Source organism: Halichoeres trimaculatus, unplaced genomic scaffold, assembly GCF_033239565.1.
Source record: "Halichoeres trimaculatus isolate MK-OKI-2021-1 unplaced genomic scaffold, fHalTri1.1 fHalTri1_scaffold_19, whole genome shotgun sequence".
Taxonomy (NCBI): Eukaryota; Metazoa; Chordata; class Actinopteri; order Labriformes; family Labridae; genus Halichoeres; species Halichoeres trimaculatus.
This window is the reverse complement of record NW_027437197.1, coordinates 6,434,414-6,453,679: the sequence shown is the minus strand read 5'-3', so window position 1 is coordinate 6,453,679 and position 19,266 is coordinate 6,434,414. Positions and strand designations below refer to the sequence as shown.

Genomic DNA, 19,266 nt, shown 5'->3' with positions numbered 1-19,266 from the left:
TCATACCTGACATGAAGAAATAAAATCCCAATTTACACTTTCAGATTCTTTTTTTTATTGTTGTTACAAAACTAAAGTCCTACAAATATAAATAAGAAATGATAAAAGATTAAAAAGAAAGCAGATTGATCACGACTTTTTTTTTTTAAAAATCTCAGTTTAAGAAATACAAGTTTAGAATCATATACATGACCGTTCTGATTCAGAAAAACTGTCCCTACTATAACTCCCAGAATGCCTTGTGCTCTGCCCTCGCGCCTGCCTCATTTGACGGACGGTCTTGTTGACAGTGTTCGTGCTACTTTGGCTCTTTGAACTCCTCACAGCTTCATTGTTTCAGGATGTTTAACTTCTGAAAAGAAAGAAAACTGTGTAGAAGGTAAGACGGGAATAATATATGAAACTTATGAGGTAGAAAACTGCACTGTATCACTGAATTTATGAACTTTTGTGAGCATGCTAATTGGAAGCTAGTAGCCTGTGTATCTGTTGTCATAGCAACAGGCTCTTTCACCGGTTGGAAGCCATTAGTACGTAAAAACTGATAAATTAATAGTGTTAATGTTCAGCAAATTATCAAAAGCTATTAATGAACTTATGTCAAATGATAGTTTAGAATGACCAGATTTACGTCACAGATTATTGATGATATACAAGCTACACCTGCTGTTTTCAGCGTTGAAAACATCAGATGTAAAGACTAAACTTACCTGAAATAAAATTCTTGTGTCATAAATTGGACTAATTTTCATAGTGTAAGCGTTTTTCTTCCCCAAGAAAAATGACTTAGCATTCTGTTTCTTTTTCTTATCAAGGCCAGGTCTTTAACAGGGGCGTATTTAGTCGTTTGGGGGCCCAAGGTAAACCCAGTCAATGGGGCCCTCCATGTCCTTGTAACTCATCTTCCTCAGAGCTAGACTGGCCTTCCCTGGGTCCACTGTCTCTTTCCCAGAATCAAGGCATGAGACAGTGTTTATCTTGTACATGTAACTTAGCGCAACTAAATGCATTCCTCAAGTTCTGTACTTTAGTTTGATCTTGAAAAAAGTGAATACTTAGTTTAGTCCACTTTGTCCTGGATTTGAAATCTTTTATGGTCAATTGACAGCTTATTTGTCCCACAGTGGGGAATTTACAGAGTAACAGTAACAATTAAGAAAGTATGAAGTGAAAACATGACAATAGGTAAATAAAAAGAAAAAATATGTAAATATCAAGCACAACATAAAACTGGAAAAAAATCTACTGAAAGAGGTGATATTTACAGTTACCATACTTTTTGGTACTATTATTTTAAAGTTAATGTATTTTTATTTGGCCCCATGTCCAGGGAGTTATATATCAAGAAAGAGATTTTGTACAATCATGTTTATCACCAACTCAAAAAGTTTGATTTTGAGAAAATGATCCTGTTTCCTGGGCTAGATAAAGTCCTTAAAATCCTAAAAGTCTTATATGTTTATCTCAGATCTCAGAGCAACATTGTTTTTATTTCCGACTCGGCTGAAAATTAGAAAAAATGGGGGAAAAAAGTATTTTTTTCCACTTTCTTCCTGAATCAAATTTTGAGATGTGTTGTAACATGGAATAGCCCATTGGATAAGAAGGGAGGGGGAGTACCCAAAACGATCATTGAAGATTAAGCTTTTTGATGTAGTTTGAAGCGTGTGAAGTAAGATTTAGAGAACTTCATAAATCAGTTTTTAAGAGATGCTTTGGGGGCCCCTGGGAATCTTGGAGCCCCAGGCAACTGCCTGTGTTCGCCTAATTGTAGCTACGCCCCTGGTCTTTAATAAAGGACAACCACAACAATATACAGGGAGAAACTGGCTTCTGGTTTTACCTTAGTCTGCCTATATTCAAGGTTCAATCACCACTTATAAGATTAGTGTTACATTACTTTAAATACTGATTAATAATCATAATTATTTCGCCAAATGACAATCAGTTTTTAGTGTGTTTTACATTTATTGCTCACTCAGGGGTCCCATATTGTTTTTTTTCAAGTGTTGTGTTGAATATTACTTGTCATAGGTGTTGCAGGTGTTATGAACAACTATGAGGTCATCCGTCAGATCGGAGAGGGAGCGTTTGGTAAAGCCTTCCTGGTTCAGGATAAAGGTGAAGGTGGTGACAGAAAGTGCGTGGTCAAACAGATTAACCTCAGGAAGGTACTACTGCAGACTTTCTAAGACTTTATGTTGCAAAATAGTTTTCTACATCAGAGGGGAATACAATTTGTGTCATTGATAGTGTTACACAAAAAAAAAGATTCAAAGTGTATATGTTCTTCGGCTCAGATGTCAGCGAGGGAAAAGGAAGGGTCGAAGAAAGAGGTGACTTTGCTCTCAAAGATGAAACACCCAAACATTGTCACTTTCATCAGCTCATTTCAAGGTGAGTGTGGATCCTCATAGAGTGTGTGAACCTGTGGTTTTGCACATTTATGCTGTATTCACTGTTTGTTCGTAGAGAGGGGCAGCCTGTACATTGTCATGGAGTACTGTGACGGAGGAGATCTGATGAAGAAGATCAACATGCAGAGAGGAGTCTTCTTCACTGAGCAGCAGGTGCACTCACGTTGAAGGAAATCAGTTGAAATGAGAATCAAATTCACACTAAAGGTGTGTATTTGTTCCTCAGGTGGTTAACTGGTTTGTTCAGATCTGCCTTGGACTCAAACACATCCACGACAGGAAGATCCTCCACAGAGACATCAAATCCCAGGTTTCTGAACACACTCAGATATCCAGAGGCAGTCACTTCATGGTAACATTTCTAAATCTGGCCTCCTTCAATACGATGACCTGCAGTTGATAAACAACATGATCCACAGAGCCCGGGGTTAAGACGTTTAATTAACGAGAGCAGTCGTCACAGAGCTCAGAGGACGCTCAGCTTTGTCCTGAACAAAGAGCTCACTGTGTGCCAACTCCCAGAATAACTCAGACTGACCACAGACTGCTGCTCTGTTCAATGCCATCACTATCTATCATCACACACGCACACACTCACAGAAACACACACGCCCACACATACACACGTTAGCACAGTCAATGCTCCAACACAGACATGCTTTCATCCCTCTGCTCTCCCTCTGGTTTAGAATATCTTCCTCACCAACGGAGGGATGAAAGCGAAGCTGGGGGACTTTGGAATCGCAAGAATGTTGAATAAGTAAGTCAGTGTCATCTTCACACACACACACACACACACCCTCACACACACGATGCAGCTGTTGATCACTGAGCGCTCTGTAACACATGGAAGACCTCCAAACAAGTCATTATCATTCCACACACTCAACCAGGACACGTAAACACACATGACGGTTGGTCTGTGAGAGTCCACTCAGAGGATCAAATCTTATCCCAGTCCAGTAAATAACACACTGAGCATGTAGACATTAATAAAGTTTAGTTTAGTTTATGCTTGTGACCCTGAGAAATAAATCGGAATTTTTTATGTGGAGCGGTGAGGTGTTAGGTTTTCAGAGTCTTTGAGTTGTCAGCACTGTCACCAGAGACATTTCTAAACTGGTTGCAGACCTCAAGAGTGCGTTAAAGGGGACATATCATGCTGATCCCTGATTTAATACTTACATATAATATAATTCATTTGAAAACAAGACCTTTCACCCCCTGAATTTTCAAAAAATGAGATATTGTATTTTTTCTGATATCCTAGAACGAGATTTGATGCCTCTGAAAATAGGTCATTGCCATTTCACCGCGAGATTTCGACCGTCGTGACGACACGAGGATCCTTTCTTTTTATTGGAGTAATCTGATAAAGCAGCTCCTCCTCTGTGATGTCAGTTAGTCACACAACCGCCACCGAGGGATACACCCACCAAGAGCCAACTGACTGAGTGCTGGATGCAGGGACTCTGCTCTGCTGAGCAGCTCGGCTTTACATGGTGAATTAGCAGTTGAAACACTGTGGTTTTAGCAGACGTGGTAATACTTGTGAGACTGTGATATTTGCATGCTTGTTCTGACATGCACTGTGAACCTGGACCACAATAATGCTGCGGTAATAACATAGTGAGGAACTGACGGTAGAGGCGATCTTTAGACTACACTTTCAGCATGATGGATAAAACAGACAGAGAAAAGTGAAGGAGCAGGATGGAGCCCTTTTATAGGAATAGTTTGTTGGTGAAGTCTGCCTATATTTCCACGTATAAACTATACATGTTACAGTACCGCTTTGACTCACCACACTGAAGCGTCCTGAGATGATCTGTGTGGAGGTGGATTTTCTTCCTCCTGAGCTGCAGAACTGTCCGGGTCTGACTCGGGGTCCAATACAAAAGGACGTATCCTACACTCTGCCATTTTATTAGTGCTATCAATGTCTTACGGTGAAGTTTTGGCAAACAGCAAACTCGCTCGGTCTGCTCCATCCAATATGGCGATTTTTAAATACTGCCGTGCTGCAAAAACCGCCCCCTGGCTCTACCCCCTCCGCCCCTCTGATAGAACTGACCAATCAGAGCACAAAGGGCTGTGACGTTGCGAGATTACTGGAGGTCATTCTCGAAATGGAGCGTTTAAACGAGACCTTCAGAATGGCCTAAACTGAGGATATTGAGAACGCTATTGTGGGGCAATGAAGGAACTAAATGACTTGTACTGAGGGCAGAAATGCTTTACAGGCATCATAGTCTGGCATAGTGAAAAGGAGAAACAAACATGATATGTCCCCTTTAAGCAAAATGCCTTTATAACCATTCATAACACCTGCAGCCTCCTGTCTGAGACACACACACTGCTCCAGCATCAGGTAATAATAAGAGATGTGTTTCTCTGCTGTGGTTGTTCAGCACCATGGAGCTGGCCAGGACCTGTGTGGGAACACCGTACTATCTCTCACCTGAGATCTGCGAGAGTCGACCCTACAACAACAAAACGTAGGTACAGTCATCAGCCTGCAAATGCAAAAAAATGTTACAGACATTTGCTTTTCTCTGCTTTCAGTCTCAGCTGGGTGGAGTCGTCTCTTCGGGTCAGTTCAGGGAGTTTCTTATAAACTGTGGGCTGCAGAAACAAAGCAGTTTCATTTAGACTGTTTATCATTCTGTTATTCATTAAACTGTGTCACTCATCTGGAAACGAAACAAGCTGCAATAAACCATAAACTCAGTTTAGCAAACAGAGAAAGCAGCAGGAAAACAGCAGAGCTTCAACATCAACAACAGAATCCTCTGCCTCATAAATCAGCCTATTAAAAGCTACTTTCTCAGGAACATCAGACTGATTTTACAACCAGGGAGTCGCCCCCTGCTGTACAGTAGAAAAGTTGTAGATTTGAAATTCTTTTGTTTTGGTTTCTCTTTGAAACTAGGAAAGGTTATGAATCATTATTCTGTGAGAGGAGCTTTCCCTTAAGATGTACAAACACAGACAGAAGCACTGTGAGTAAACTCCGACATGTAAACGCCAAGAGTCATAATCCTCCTCTTTCATCTCGTCTTCGCTCTTGTTTTGGTACAACTGAGGTCAGAGGTGCTTCCTCTTTCCCACACTCTTAGAAAGATGTATTATTTGTTATACTATAAAATACATCTCCAACCTTCATTTAAGTCTTTGACTAACCCTAAAGTTATGTCTGAAGAGCATGCCCTCATTCCCAAGTCTGAAACATCAGTGAGACCTCGCAAGGACAAAAACAAGAGCAAACACACATGCGCATAGTTGGTTCCTCGCCAGTATAAGCACATGCCAAAGCAGGGATTTTACTCCAGGACCTAAAACCTTTTAAACTGGACTTTCTGTCAGCAGCTGTGCTCTGACTGGAGACTTCACCACTCTCTAGATTTTAACATGAAGAGTTCACTTCTTGTGATTTTTTTATGACTTTACCTCTGGGGGAGAGAGAATACTGTGAAGCCCCGCCTCTTCATCCTGTTTCAACAAGAAATATGTTGAGTTACACAAGATGTGCTGAAAAAACAGCCTCACGGTGACTTCATAGAAACACTCCCTGATTCTTCAGGGCTTTGAAACAGAATGATGAATCTGAATCAGAGTTGTTTTCTGAGTAATTATCATTGATTCATTTCAGATTGCATTTAAAGTCACGATCCAAAGAGTGCATATATGTGTGTGTGTGTGTGTGTGTGTGTTTGTGCTCTCTGCAGGGATATCTGGTCTCTGGGATGTGTCCTGTATGAACTCTGCACCCTGAGGCATCCAGTAAGCTGCACCACACCTAGCAAAACGTCAGCAGCTGCTTCACACACACAGCATGAAACCCTGAGCTAATGCTAACACGAACGCTAACTTAGCCTGCAGAGGGATCTCAAATCTATCAGTGCGATAACAACAAAGTCTTGAATATAAAAGTTAATGCAGGAATAGTTTACTGTTTAGGTGCATATAAATAATGAAATGTGATATAAGAATCCATCACAAACACAAACACATGCAAAGAATAAGAGTTTATTGTTGAAAGGAGAAAGGGTTTGTGTTTGCTTTGAAAATGTTGTACCTGTGTTCACCTGCAGTTCGAGGGCAGCAGTCTACGACAGCTGGTCAGTAAAATCTGCAGAGGGCGCTACAACCCAGTACCCACCCATTACTCCTACAACCTACGCCTGCTGATCACCCAACTCTTCAAGGTCAGACAATCTCATTTCTGGTTTTAGTTTTGCTTCTACAGGCCTTGAGCACTTCTGTTGTGAAAACTGGATTTGCAGTGCTTTTCTTTGCAGTTTTTTTGCAATTTTTTTTCCCCTAGGATGAAATCGGGAAATTCATGCCCCCAACCCATGTAATTGGTTCCTGCAAAGTCTCCCACTTCCACACGCTTTGACCTCGAATGCTCGAATGGTTTTTAAACTAAGTGTATAGTTCTTGAATTGAAACTTAACATGTAGTAATTCTATAGTAGTGTGAAATTTTAAATGTTGTTAAGCTTTGACGCTTTTTTAGTTTGATGCTTTTACTTTTCATTAAAAAATAATCAGCTTGGTTAATCATTTCTTTTTTTCTGTTAAACTCTGAAGCACTTTGAGCTGCATTTCATCTGATTAAAAGTGTTCTTCAAACAGGCCTAGTTTGATTTTAAATATGTACACTTCATCATCACGGTTATCACCACCATAACTACTAACCCAAACTAGATAATAATGCATAGATCTTCAGTTAATAGGATACTACATGGCTTCCTTGAAGTTTGACCACCAACACTCCATCAGTCAGAACCATATGTAGCCGAAACGTTTTGAAGAAAAACACCATTAGCTTTGGAAGGTAGGCATTTCCACTAGATGCAAAATAGCATAGAGATGATGCTGTTACCGAACGTAATTTAAGTGCAGAATATTTTACGTTAACATAATTTCTAACCTCCAAAAGTAGACTTTTCGAGTCTTCGCCTCCTGGCCTCTTGCAATGCTGACAAAAGATAGCCATTGCAACAGGAAAATACTTGAAATCTACGTGATTTTAGCACGTTTCTTCTTGTACACAGAAGAAGAAGAGATGCTGCAGGAACCAATCACATGGGTTGGGGGCGTGGATTTCCCAATTTCATCCTAGGGAAAAAAAATCTCGCGTTTTTTTCTGTTTGTTTGCATGTTTCTAAACTTGCAGCACGTGTCTCTCCTTTTGGAAATTAATTGAGGCTGTTGCAACATGTGTTTTCTCATCAGCCAGTGAAAACAGATCAAAATAAAGCGTGTGTAGTCATAATGACCGAGACTTGAACTCTGATGATTCTTTTATCCTCGAATGCCGCTTGAAGCTGGTTTCGTTCTGTTAAATTGAATAAGAACAAGAAGTACTCACTCTAAAACCATCACAGAGAAACTCATCATCTTGGGTTAAGTTTGACATTTCACTGACTTCAAAAGGACTTGTTTTTTTGGAGTTTTGGTTTTCTTTAATCCCTCGCTGGGTTCTCTGAGTTCAAACTGCAGAACAAACATTTTTTAAAGAGGAAACATTAAATTCAGGCTCAGAGGAAACTGTTTGAGCAGCTGTGGAGGATATGAGCCTGAGCTGAACATGAGGAAGCGCCTATTGTGTCAGGCTGATAACCAGAACTGCACACACCACACACACAAACTGCTGATTCCTGTAAGTTCAGGGGAAGACTGTGACATGTTTACAGAAACTTTCCCTTTTTTCAAAACAATGTTTGAACGTGAAGTTTACTGCAGATGTTGTGTATTGAATGTATCATCAGTAAAGTTTAGTCAGTGGAGTTTCTGGATCATTCTTAGAATTTGAAAACAACTGCATTTGACATTTTTAAGGTGAACCCGAGGGATCGACCCTCAGTGAGTTCTGTCCTCAGGCGTCCGTTCCTGGAGAAACTCATCAGCAAACACCTGGATCCACAGGTAAAATTGCTCTTGAGCAATTTTTGAAAAATAGAAACAATCATAATCTGACAACACCTCTCTGAGAGATACTCATATGTATGTTTATTTAACTGCCAGAACATAAATTTCTTAAGTGTGCTGCTCAACACATTGCCGTCCCGTGTGCTTGTGGTGTGTGTTTGTGGTGTGTGCATCTGTGTGCGGTTTCCTGAGTGAAGCTGCTGCAGGAAGAGTTCAGCCACACGGTGCTGCATCAACACAAATCTGCAGCGTGCCAGGCAGCTAAAAAAAGAACCAGCAACACAAAAGGTACTACAACACACGCACTCACAGCAGTTTGTGTTGAATGTGGATTCTAGCCCCACCTAGTGGTCATTTACTGACAGCTACATCGACGCATAAAAACAGGACTTCCTCCTGACTCGACAGAAAGTAATGCATCACACTTTGGCACATACTGTGCTTTTGTAACTTCAGAGCGTAAAGACATTGTGTGTGTTTGTGCATGTGTGTCTGTCTTAAATCACAAAGGGAGTGTCTGTTAGTGCAGTGCTGTCTGCTCCACAATGATTCTGTCATGTCTTTCTGTCATCACTCAGTCAGCAGCTCACCGTGCTGTACGTGTTTTTAATTCCTTTTATTCTTCAAACAATAAGCTCAAACCAAAATAAAGTCGTCAAACGCTTCGACATCAACAGCTTTCAGGGACTGAGCCCAGAGGTTCACACATATTCTGATCAAATATAAAAATATCAGACTGGATTAAATCTTGGCACAGGTTGGTTAAAAAGAATCAATGAGTTACGAGTTTATAGAATAGAATAGAAAATAATATATTTATCCCAGAGGGGAAATTCAAGGTTTGATTTTTATTTTTATTATTATTATTTTTTTTATATTTAATTTTTATCTATTTATTTATTTATCTATTTACTTATTTTGTTTTATTTTATTTTATTTTATATTTATTTATTTTTATTTATTTTATTTTATTTCATTAATTTATTTTATTTTATTTTATTCTATTTCATTATTATTATTATTATTTTTAATTTATGCTGCATTACCGCCATTTACTGATCTAAATACTTATCACACTGTTTCCTCTGCTTTCCGGCAAGAACAATAGTGGTGGAACATCTAACATCTGACTCCATTTTAATCTCATAGTGAGCAGGATTATGTAATCCAAGGGAAAAAAGTGGTTTCTCACTTCACATCGGTCTGACTCAGATTAAACTGTCTCAGCAAATGGGTGCTGGAGAACAAGAGCAGGACAAAGAGACTAAACAGGGAACTCCTGCCACCTAGGGGTGCAAGTGTCAAATAGGCACAGCACAGATGTTTCTCTGCATCTCTGCTTCATGTATCGTTTTGTCTTTTTAATCCAGAGCAGATCCAGAAGTCCAGAGCAGCAGAGAGACCTGGAGTCGCTGTGAAGAGACTCCCCGTGAAACCAGAGCGGAGAGTTGCCCTCAGCCCAGCGCCCTACAGAGTATTTATAATAACACTGAGTAAAACTTTATTCACACAGCTCCTTTATCATAGAGACACTTCTGATTATTTCAGAGCTTTTATTTTGCACAGCCCTGTCAAACTGTTAACTCTTATACTGTTTGTGTTCATGGTTGTAGCTTCCTCGTCAAAGAGCAGCTCCTTCAGCTGCAGACAGAGGAGACCACAGGTGAGCAAAACTCAGGCCTTCAAAGCATGTGAATCTGCTGTGACACCTTAATAAGTTTTATCACTCTCCTTTACTCTAACTGATGCAGGTTAAATGAGCAGAAGCCGGTCAGTCACTACCTGCACTATCACGCCCAGCTGGATGCTTTGCAGAGGAGAAAGAGGGAGGACGTCTTTCCTCCTCCTCCTCCTCTTCATCCCCTCTGTCAGGAAAGAGAAGGGGAACAGCATGAAGCGCCGTCTGTTGAGCCGTACCAGATGTGAGTGCAATAAATACAACTCTCCAAAATCAACAATATGTTCGTTTAGCTGAGGCCTCAACCAGCAACTGCATCAGTATTATCTGTATATATCTCCTCTGTCTGTGCTCGTCAGCGTGGCTGCAGCTCGTAATGAATACCTGCAGAGGAGACACGAGGCGAACCAGTACAAACTGAGAGCAGAGAAACAGCTGGTGAGAAGAAACAAACTGACTCTGCTGCAGGCTCCTTGTGTTTTTTATTTGTTAAAGGCTGTCACAGTTTACAAGCAGACTACATGTTCAGACTTTGTCTTCTTGGGCGTTGCTCTTGTTGTGACAGCAGAGTTTTTAATGCAGGTTAGAGCGCAGGAACATGAGTCAGACCTGTGAACTTCAGCCGTGTCTGAGAAACCACAACAGGAAAGAGAAATGATTAAAGGTGCTGAGTGAGGGGCTGAAGCTGCAAAGGCTGAGAAAGCAAACAATATCTCAAACACTAAAGATTGAATTCATAAAAAAAAAGAATGATTCTCAGAGTTCAGCAGCAGATCACATTCATGCATGGTTTACGATAAGCTCTAACCTTCAACCTTTCTGCTGTGACTGTCAGGGTCTGCGTCCATGTACAGCTGAAAGAGTCAGGAGGCCCGCAGGTCAGGAGGAGCATGAGAGCAGAAAACCTGAGCAGCAACATGCAGCTCAGGACAAGAGACAGGAGGGACAGCAGGTGAGATACGAAGAAGTCAAAAGCTTAGCTTTTATATTTAATGTCACTTTGCGAAACATGTTAATTTAAAGTGTGTGTGTACAGGATTACCTTCGTCAGCTGGATCTCATCAGACAGCAGTATCAGCAGGACATGAGACAGATGAGGCAGAGAGCTGAGGCAGAGGTACAAACACAGACTTTTTATTCCTGTCAGGATGTGACGACAGGTAAAAAATCATCCCATCAAAACATTTCATATAAGAATCACCTTTATTTGCCAAGTATATCAAGAATACAAGGAATTTGACTCTGGTTAACCACAATCTCTCTGTATGATTATAAACACACTAAAAATATGACAAAAACGGAAAAAATAGAGCTTAATTAGTAAAATAAATAAATATTTAATAATAATATTAATAATAATAATAATAATTATTATTATTATTATTATTATTATTATTATTACTATTATATAATACAATAGTAGTAGTAATAATAATATATTATTAATAATATAACAATAGTAATAAAAATAATTCTATAATATTAATAGTTATATTGTTATTATTATTATTATTATTATTATTATTATTATTATTATTATTATTATTATTATTATTATTATTATTATTATATAATACAATAGTAATAACAATAATAGGACTTTGACCCTGGTTAACCAAACTCTCTCTGTATGATTATAAACACACTAAAAATATGACAAAAACTGAAAAAATAGAGCTTAATTAGTAAAATAAATAAATAAATAATAATAATAATAATGATAATTATTATTATTATTATATTTTTTTATTATTATTATTAATATTGAAAATACAATAATAATAATAATAACTATAATACTAATAATATTTTATTATAAATATAACAATAGTGATATTAATAATTGTATAATATCAATAGTTATACTATTATTATTATTATTATTATTATTATTATTATTATTATAATTATTATTATTGATAGAGTTTTAAAAAAGTATTTAAACAAAAGTTAGATTATAAGAAAAACAGTGCACTGAAAAGGATGTTAGGAACTGTTCAATTTGCAAAATAAAAAATGAAACATGATTTTGCAAATAGAAACAGACAGGCTGATATATGAAGTATATGAATGATTGTTTATGGCAGGGTTAACTGTTCATCAGAGTGGCAACCTTGTGGTAGAAACTGTCCTTGTGTCTGGACGTCTTGACACACAGAGCTCTGTAACACCAAAGGGGAGCAGTTTAAACTGTTTATGTTTATGTGTTACTCTGTAGAGCTCTGTAAAGCTTCTAATAACAGAGCTCTGTACATAAAGACATGTAACACTGGGTTGAGCTCAAATAACTGTCTGATATCTGAGTATCTTAACACACTGCTATTTAATCATGCTAGGCTAAGCCAACACACAAACATGAGACTTTTGTGGTGGACAAACCCAGAGATACTGAACTTCCAGCAGAAAGGGAGGAGCAGCAGGGAGCCTCACCTGCACAGGTAAGTACTGACGGCAAAGTAGTGAAATCAGTCGTTTTCATAGGAAGGATTTATTTATGTGTTAAAGAATTTCTCTGTTCATTTGAGCTTTTACATTCTCTGCAGGATGTTGAAGCAGCTCTGAAGCAAATCAGAGAAGAAAACAGAAACCAGCAGAAACACAGAGACAAGGTGAGATCACACCTTCTCATGATTCACCTCAAACAGTCACAGGTCATGTCATCTCTGTTCTTTTTTCTTTAGAAAGGAATCATGTTTGAGATCCGATTAGATGACGAAGGGATAAAAGAAGATGACCTAAAAGATGAGAAGACAAATGAAGAAGATGAGGAGAAGGTAAGTGCTTACTGTACTTGAATCCTTCTTGAGCTCCTCCTCTTCTCCCTCAGTCTTCCTCATCTGGTCTCTGTGTCCCCCGACAGGAGCTGGACCCTCTGAACCAGACCCTGAGCTTCCAGCAGGGAGAGGACTTAAAGATTGGGGACTGGTCAGAGGAGATGAGGAGGGGGTGGAGCCAAAGAACTCCTCGGACTCTGTTGGAAGCACTCGGTAACATGGGCGTCCACTCGGGCTGCGATACTGTTGCTGAGGCTGAACAAGGTGCAGTACACCTGAGAAACAGGAGTAAATACACACCTGGAAGTGTGCAAAAGTAACAAAAGAGCACAGAACACACCTTTCAGTGTTTCTGAGGAGCTGTAGATGTTACTTTAGAGTTCCCCCTGTGTATGTTGACTCATGTACATCTCCTCCCTTAGATGAAGAGCCGTCAAGCCGCAAGCAGTGGGTTGAAGGTCCCCCCAACACCCTCCTGAATGTTCTGGCCGAGGCTGAACTCAACTCATCGACTCTGGACTCTGTGTCTGCAGGTCAGACATTACTAACTCTAACATCTGTGGGAAAGACATTTCAGTTCATGTATTTACACACAGAGAGTGTGAAACACTGAACTCTTCTGATCGCTCAGATGTTGAGCCAGAGAAGGATGGAGCTGAGGAGGAGGAAAAGGAGAGAAGAGAAGTAGAGGAGGAGGAAGACTCTGATGTGGAGATGGATGAGGATCGCCTGGAGCCAAGATCAGATGATGACGACACGTGAGTCAACACTTCTCTCTGTTCTTATGACCTGCAGGACAAACACCTGGGGATTTTGGAGAAAATTGATACTTCAAATTGTTCTGCAAGAGCCCGAGAAACTGATCTTTAAAGTTTTTCAGGATGGTGCAAAAGATTCTTTAATCCACTTTCTGGGGACTTAATGAAAGTTTGTCAAAATTTAATTAAAGTTTCGTGGGATCTTGCAAATGTTCACTTAATTTGGCACATTATTTTAGGATCTGCCAAAATTTTAGAATCTTGCAAATGTTTGCTGGTAGCTTCCAAAAGACTGTAGCCTCCCTTAATTCTTCAAGAAGTTTCTTGTATGTAACAAAACTTATCTAGATCTTATGAAACGTTATTAGTAGGGCTGGGACATGAACGATTCTCGCTATTTTATTCTTTAACAATTTTTGGGGTGCCAATTTGATTTAAATTTCGATTCTTGGATATTTAAGATTTTTAGTTAGCTGTTTTAAAACCAGATCATGCAAAAAATTTACATGATGATAATAATGTCTACAGACTATATCAGGAGCCATATTTTCCCATAAAATGCACATCACGCGAGTCAGAGAGAAACATACACCCTCTGCTGGAGAAAAGTGGTAACTTTTTTCTGATCCAGTTTATAAACAAAGACTGAAATGAAGGATCTGAATTCGAAAAAACATTTTTTTTAACAATGAATCCAGATTTAGATATTGTCAAACAAAAAATCATGATATATCAATTTTCGATCCTACACAGGATCTTGAAAAAGTTCAGGGGCTGTCTGCGCTTAGTTCCCCATCTGATTCTCTATCTTCTAATTTATCCTTAGAAACTTTGAGGAGTCAGAGGACGAACTGAGAGAGGCGGTGGCAGACTCCATGAAGAACCTCTTCGTGATGGAGGACAGCAGCTCAGATGAGGGGGAGCGCTCGGAGGACAGAGAACAGGTGGATGAGAGAGCAGGAGGTGATTCAAATCCTCTACAAGTTTGTCCTGAAGTTAAAGATTCAGCTGCAGACGCCGCCAAACCCACTCCAGCTTTTTCACCTGAGCCTGAAGGACATGATGGACAGCCTGAGAAACCAGAAAGTAACGCACCTGGAACTACACAGCATCAAACGAGCTGAGTGAAAACTCTGATTCATAGAAAGTAAAACAACAGTAACTTCAGCATCTCTCTTCTCTTTTCCTTCAAACTCCTTCCTTCCAGACCAAACTTTAAGTGTTAAACAAATGAACAAATGAAAGACTCCTTAGCTCCACTGGTTCGACTGAAATGAAAAGTGTTTGGTCTTAACAGCAATTGTGTAACTCTAATTCTGGCCACAAGATGTCGCACAACAAGACTCCAAACAGGAAGTGATTTATGATTGTTTTTATTGCAGATTCGTTAAAGTGGGATTTAATTTGCTCAGTGAAGCAAACAACATCCTCTCCACTTGGACAGATTTAAATAGAAACAACACCTCTCTTAAAATAAAGATATTTTATATTTTTACACAGCAACACATCTCCATGCCTGGACCTCATCACAAACAGGAAGTGAAACATTAGCATAAAATAAACATTTGGTCTTTATCTGAACCCAAAGTGCTTCTTAACGTTTCTAAAAAGTCTTCATTGAACTTCAAACATCAAGTCAGGAATCAGTCGGTGACGGTGACGTCGTCATCACAACAAAACTACGTACGACAAAAGTATTTACTTCAGATAACTCACTTCAGGAGAGGGCTCAGCGGCTCTGTTTGGAATGGATTTCTTTTAATTTAACACCTTACAGAAATATTTTAGGATTCGTGCTCCTTCTCCACCGCTTTGTGAAGTCTGAGACTTTAATTGGGCGTCGTACACCTGCACAGGAGCTCTGTGTGTCTGACAGTGTGGTGAGCACTGTTTCCTCTTTCCTGTCCTTAATGTGAAAACCAAACAGCTGAAGACACTCACATGAGTGTGACATGCAAAGTTACTAAAAACCTTCTTTATGTTTTGGTTTGATTATTCATCGCAGTGAGAGGATTAGTACGACAGCCTCAGCTCTGACGTCCACCACATTTCTGTCCTCTCTTAAATCAAATACAGAACGACGCACTGTGTCACACTTTAAAGCTCGTCTTAGATGTAAATATGAAGCTGTCTGCATCTGTGCAGCTTTAATAATACAATAAACTGTAAAACCAAAGTCCTGGTCCCCTGTGGCCTCGGTCTGCTCGTCCTCATCGCTCCAGTCTCTGCATCAGCGTCTCCGTGGCAGAGAGGAAGCTCGCCTCAAACTCCTGGTCGGAGAATCTCTCCACAGAGCGACGGGCGTTTCGTCGGATCTCCAATCTGGCTGATGGAGACAGAGCCAGGATGGTTTCCATGGCGGTGGCGTAGCTGTCCTCGCTGTCTGCCAGGAAGCCGGTCGGTCCATCTTCAAATGGCACCACAATGTCCAACTTTGGACCGCCGGACTTATGAGCAAGGACGATGGTTCCAGCAGCCATACACTCCACCACACCTTCACATGGAGACAGAAACAGTCATCCACTGATCGGCCCAGATAAAACAGCCTGTAAGGATGTTATACAAACAACATGGATGGTGTGTGTAAGAGTGTGTGTGTGTGTGTTTGTCCTCACCGATACCAAAGTGTTCGTTCCACATGGTGTGCAGACCGATCGTGGCGTCCACCAGCTCTCTCTTCAGCTCCTCAAAGGGAATGTTGAGTTTGAAGTCAACACGATCAGACAAGCCAAGCTCCTCACACAGTCCCCGCAGCATCAGCACCCGCTCCTCATCCTCCTGGTTCCTGCATCCACCAATCAGCACCAGCCGGAGAGACTCCCGCCCTGCAGGGTCCTCCCCCCTCCTATCCAGCAGCTTACAGAATGCCCTAATCTGCAGCCGGTGATCTTTCTCTGGCCTGAACTGACCCACAGACACAATGGAGTGGCACTTCCTGTCTACTCCTCCTCCTCCCTCCTCTTCCTCTCCACTCCCAAGCTCCCGCCCCAGCTCCTCCCAGCCTTCTTCCACCTCATCCTCATCCTCTTCCTCCAACGGGACGTCCAGGAAGGCTCTGACGTCACAGGGTGGGTAAACGATGCTGGTGCGGTTGGGAGAGCGCCACAGAGCCAGAATGTGCCCCAGCGTCCAGGTGGAGTTCACCATGATGACATCACTGCAGGAGCCCGCCAGCCCATACAGCAGAGCAAAGCAGCAGTAATACACCACCTTCACTGCACTCAGCACCGGGTTTCTGGAGATGAAGTCTGCGTTGTTGAATCTGAAATCAAAACAGGACAAAGATAGGACATCTCCACTCATTCAAAGGGTCCCTGTTGTTTGTCTGACTTTGTGTTGATTTCATTTCGGTGTGTGTTGTGTGTGTTACCGTGGGTTCCTCTCTCTGACCACAGACAGCATGTCGGTGCTAACTGTGGGATAGTGAACGTAGCTTGCCACCTTACAGCCTCCCAGGTAACGGAAGATCGGCAGGGTGAAGGCATAACCCATCGAGTCAACGTACAGGTCAGGAACGAAGGATGTCAGAGCCTCCCAGCCTGTGCACACAGAGACATGTGATATATAGAGAAAATTCTCTGTAATACTCCTGATCCCAGAGTTCTCCTGTTCTCACCGAGGAACATGGATCCAGCACTCTGCCCCAGCAGGGTGAAGTGTGGGTAAGAGCCTGCCTCCACCAGCATGCGATGACGCAGGAAGATGAAGGTGACTGGTCGAGGCAGTGTGATGTTGAAACGCTGTCGAGCTCCCTCCAGAATCTGCTCACCTGTCACGCCCTGATCGCCTGTATAAACCACGAAGGTGAAGCTGGGGTATCTGGAGGAGGTGAATGACAAATAAGATGAGTCAGGCTAGTTTTTATCTGTCTCAGTGACTTTTAGTAAAATAATCTACACCTCAAAATTAGGGCTGCAGCGATTAGTGGACATAATCGACTATGTCGGGGATAAAAATTCATTGACGCAAATTTTAATAGTCAACTCGTCGTGTTATTGTTTTTATTGTTGTTGTCACATGGTGAAATCAAATACCAGGGGGTAATACTCATCTGTAACTTCAGTTCACAGCATGAGGTGCTGTGTTATTGGATACTTTTATGGGAAAAGATCACTAACTCTGAACCTCCGGCTTGGACAGCCTGACAGCTCCCGGATTTTAGTGTCTGATAACGTGATTTAGAGAGTCTCCTTCACTCTCTGTTACAGACAGTTTTTCAGGATCTGAGTCACAAACTAGTGTCAAAACTCCCCTAACTTTTGAAGAGTGAGGACATTTATCTGATGGAGCTCTCACTCTCAAGCTCACACTGCACCGGTAACACTCAGCGGGGATGAGGAGGGGCGGAGTGCGCATGAGCGAAATAGCGCATGTAGAGAAACGAAACTAAACGCATTGTCATGGAGAGCTGGGAGAGAGTCAGGTGTGATCATACAGAGAGCAAAGCAAGCCCCAATAAGCAAATACACATTAGAAAACAAGCCCAAAGTCACCAATAAGGGGTCTGTCCAACACTACGTACAACAACTTCATTTCCCTGTTACCTGCTCCATTCATTTTGAGGTTTTGGTTTTGTTTTGTTTTTTTTGGATAGTAGGCTACTTATATTTTTTTTTATATCACCATGAATGCAATAAAGATAAACAAACAAACCACAAACTGACCAATCAGAGGAGAGAACCTAACTCTGGGTAAATGCAGTGAAAATGCAACACACAGGTTGAATTATAAAGGTCTGCACATTTTTAAAGGCCAAATTAGGTTGAAACACAAAATAAACGCGATTAATCGACTAATCGAAAAAATAATCGATAGATTAGTCGACTTTAAAAATAATCGTTAGTTGCAGCCCTACTCAAAATTACTTGTACCAACACTTTCCTCCTCATAAAGCCGCAATTTATAACATGCTTCGCATCATGCATTTATCACCACCATTCATTTATATCAGCTAAACTGCAGCCTGTTTCCACCACTACCATCACTTATTTTTTGTTCCATACTCCTTTCTTGATTTGTATTTGTTGGTCATACATTTCTCTGCAATAACCCAGATTTTAAACAGGACATTTTTAAACGGTCAGACAGATAGACAGGTTAGGAGACAGACAGGTGAATCCTCTGTACCTGTGCATGAGGGCCCTCAGCGAGCACCACAGGACCCTCTCGCCGCCTCCTCCAGCGTTGCAGTATGGGTGGAAGAAAGCTACCGCGGGGCCGCCGTCCTCAGCCCGACGGGCCTTTCGGCGGCCCTGCAGCCACAAACGGACCCCCATCAGTAGCAGCAGCAGGACCAGGGTCAGGACCAGGCTGAGGTAGACGCAGGGTACCACCAGGGACCATAACAACCTGAGTAGGTGTGTCAGAGAAGAGCTGTAACATCATCCATGAAAACACACTGACTCAACAGGAACTGATAATCTGTAGCTGCGCTGCTAGGCTAACATTAGCACCCCGAGCTAACCCCGGGACGCGATTTTATTCACGAGAAACTTCCGGTTTAATCAAACTTTATCAGCTGTTAAGGGAACACAGTACCTCATTAAGTCACAGAAACAGAGAGAAAAGTTGTGGTGATGATGATGAGAATGTCCGTGTCCGTCCATTTTGACAACACAACACAACACTGGACGATACTATACCGGAAGTTACTGTCACCTGACTAAGCTACTTCTCTCTGATTGGCTCAGCGTTTGTTTA

General features: G+C 41.1%; 2 protein-coding genes across 2 annotated transcripts; one reads left to right on the top strand and one right to left on the bottom strand.

Annotated features, from left to right (window-relative positions):
• Positions 1 to 261: 261 nt before the first annotated feature.
• Positions 262 to 15,237, top strand: nek5 (NIMA related kinase 5). Its single transcript, XM_074695196.1, has 24 exons — positions 262 to 379; positions 2,035 to 2,171; positions 2,301 to 2,397; positions 2,473 to 2,570; positions 2,644 to 2,727; positions 3,107 to 3,177; positions 4,829 to 4,915; positions 6,146 to 6,200; positions 6,512 to 6,625; positions 8,267 to 8,353; positions 8,554 to 8,644; positions 9,727 to 9,830; positions 9,970 to 10,019; positions 10,108 to 10,278; positions 10,394 to 10,472; positions 10,870 to 10,986; positions 11,071 to 11,151; positions 12,371 to 12,472; positions 12,578 to 12,643; positions 12,716 to 12,808; positions 12,895 to 13,072; positions 13,231 to 13,341; positions 13,440 to 13,566; positions 14,393 to 15,237. Exons 2-24 carry the CDS (start codon positions 2,049 to 2,051, stop codon positions 14,688 to 14,690), a joined length of 2,484 nt encoding a protein of 827 aa, XP_074551297.1. The 5' UTR covers positions 262 to 379; positions 2,035 to 2,048; the 3' UTR covers positions 14,691 to 15,237.
• On the bottom strand, positions 14,924 to 19,237 carry LOC141808547 (GDP-Man:Man(3)GlcNAc(2)-PP-Dol alpha-1,2-mannosyltransferase-like). Its single transcript, XM_074695197.1, has 6 exons — positions 19,105 to 19,237; positions 18,694 to 18,915; positions 17,183 to 17,385; positions 16,937 to 17,105; positions 16,182 to 16,828; positions 14,924 to 16,060 (listed from the first exon to the last, which is right to left on the bottom strand). Exons 1-6 carry the CDS (start codon positions 19,170 to 19,172, stop codon positions 15,777 to 15,779), a joined length of 1,593 nt encoding a protein of 530 aa, XP_074551298.1. The 5' UTR covers positions 19,173 to 19,237; the 3' UTR covers positions 14,924 to 15,776.
• Positions 19,238 to 19,266: the final 29 nt, after the last annotated feature.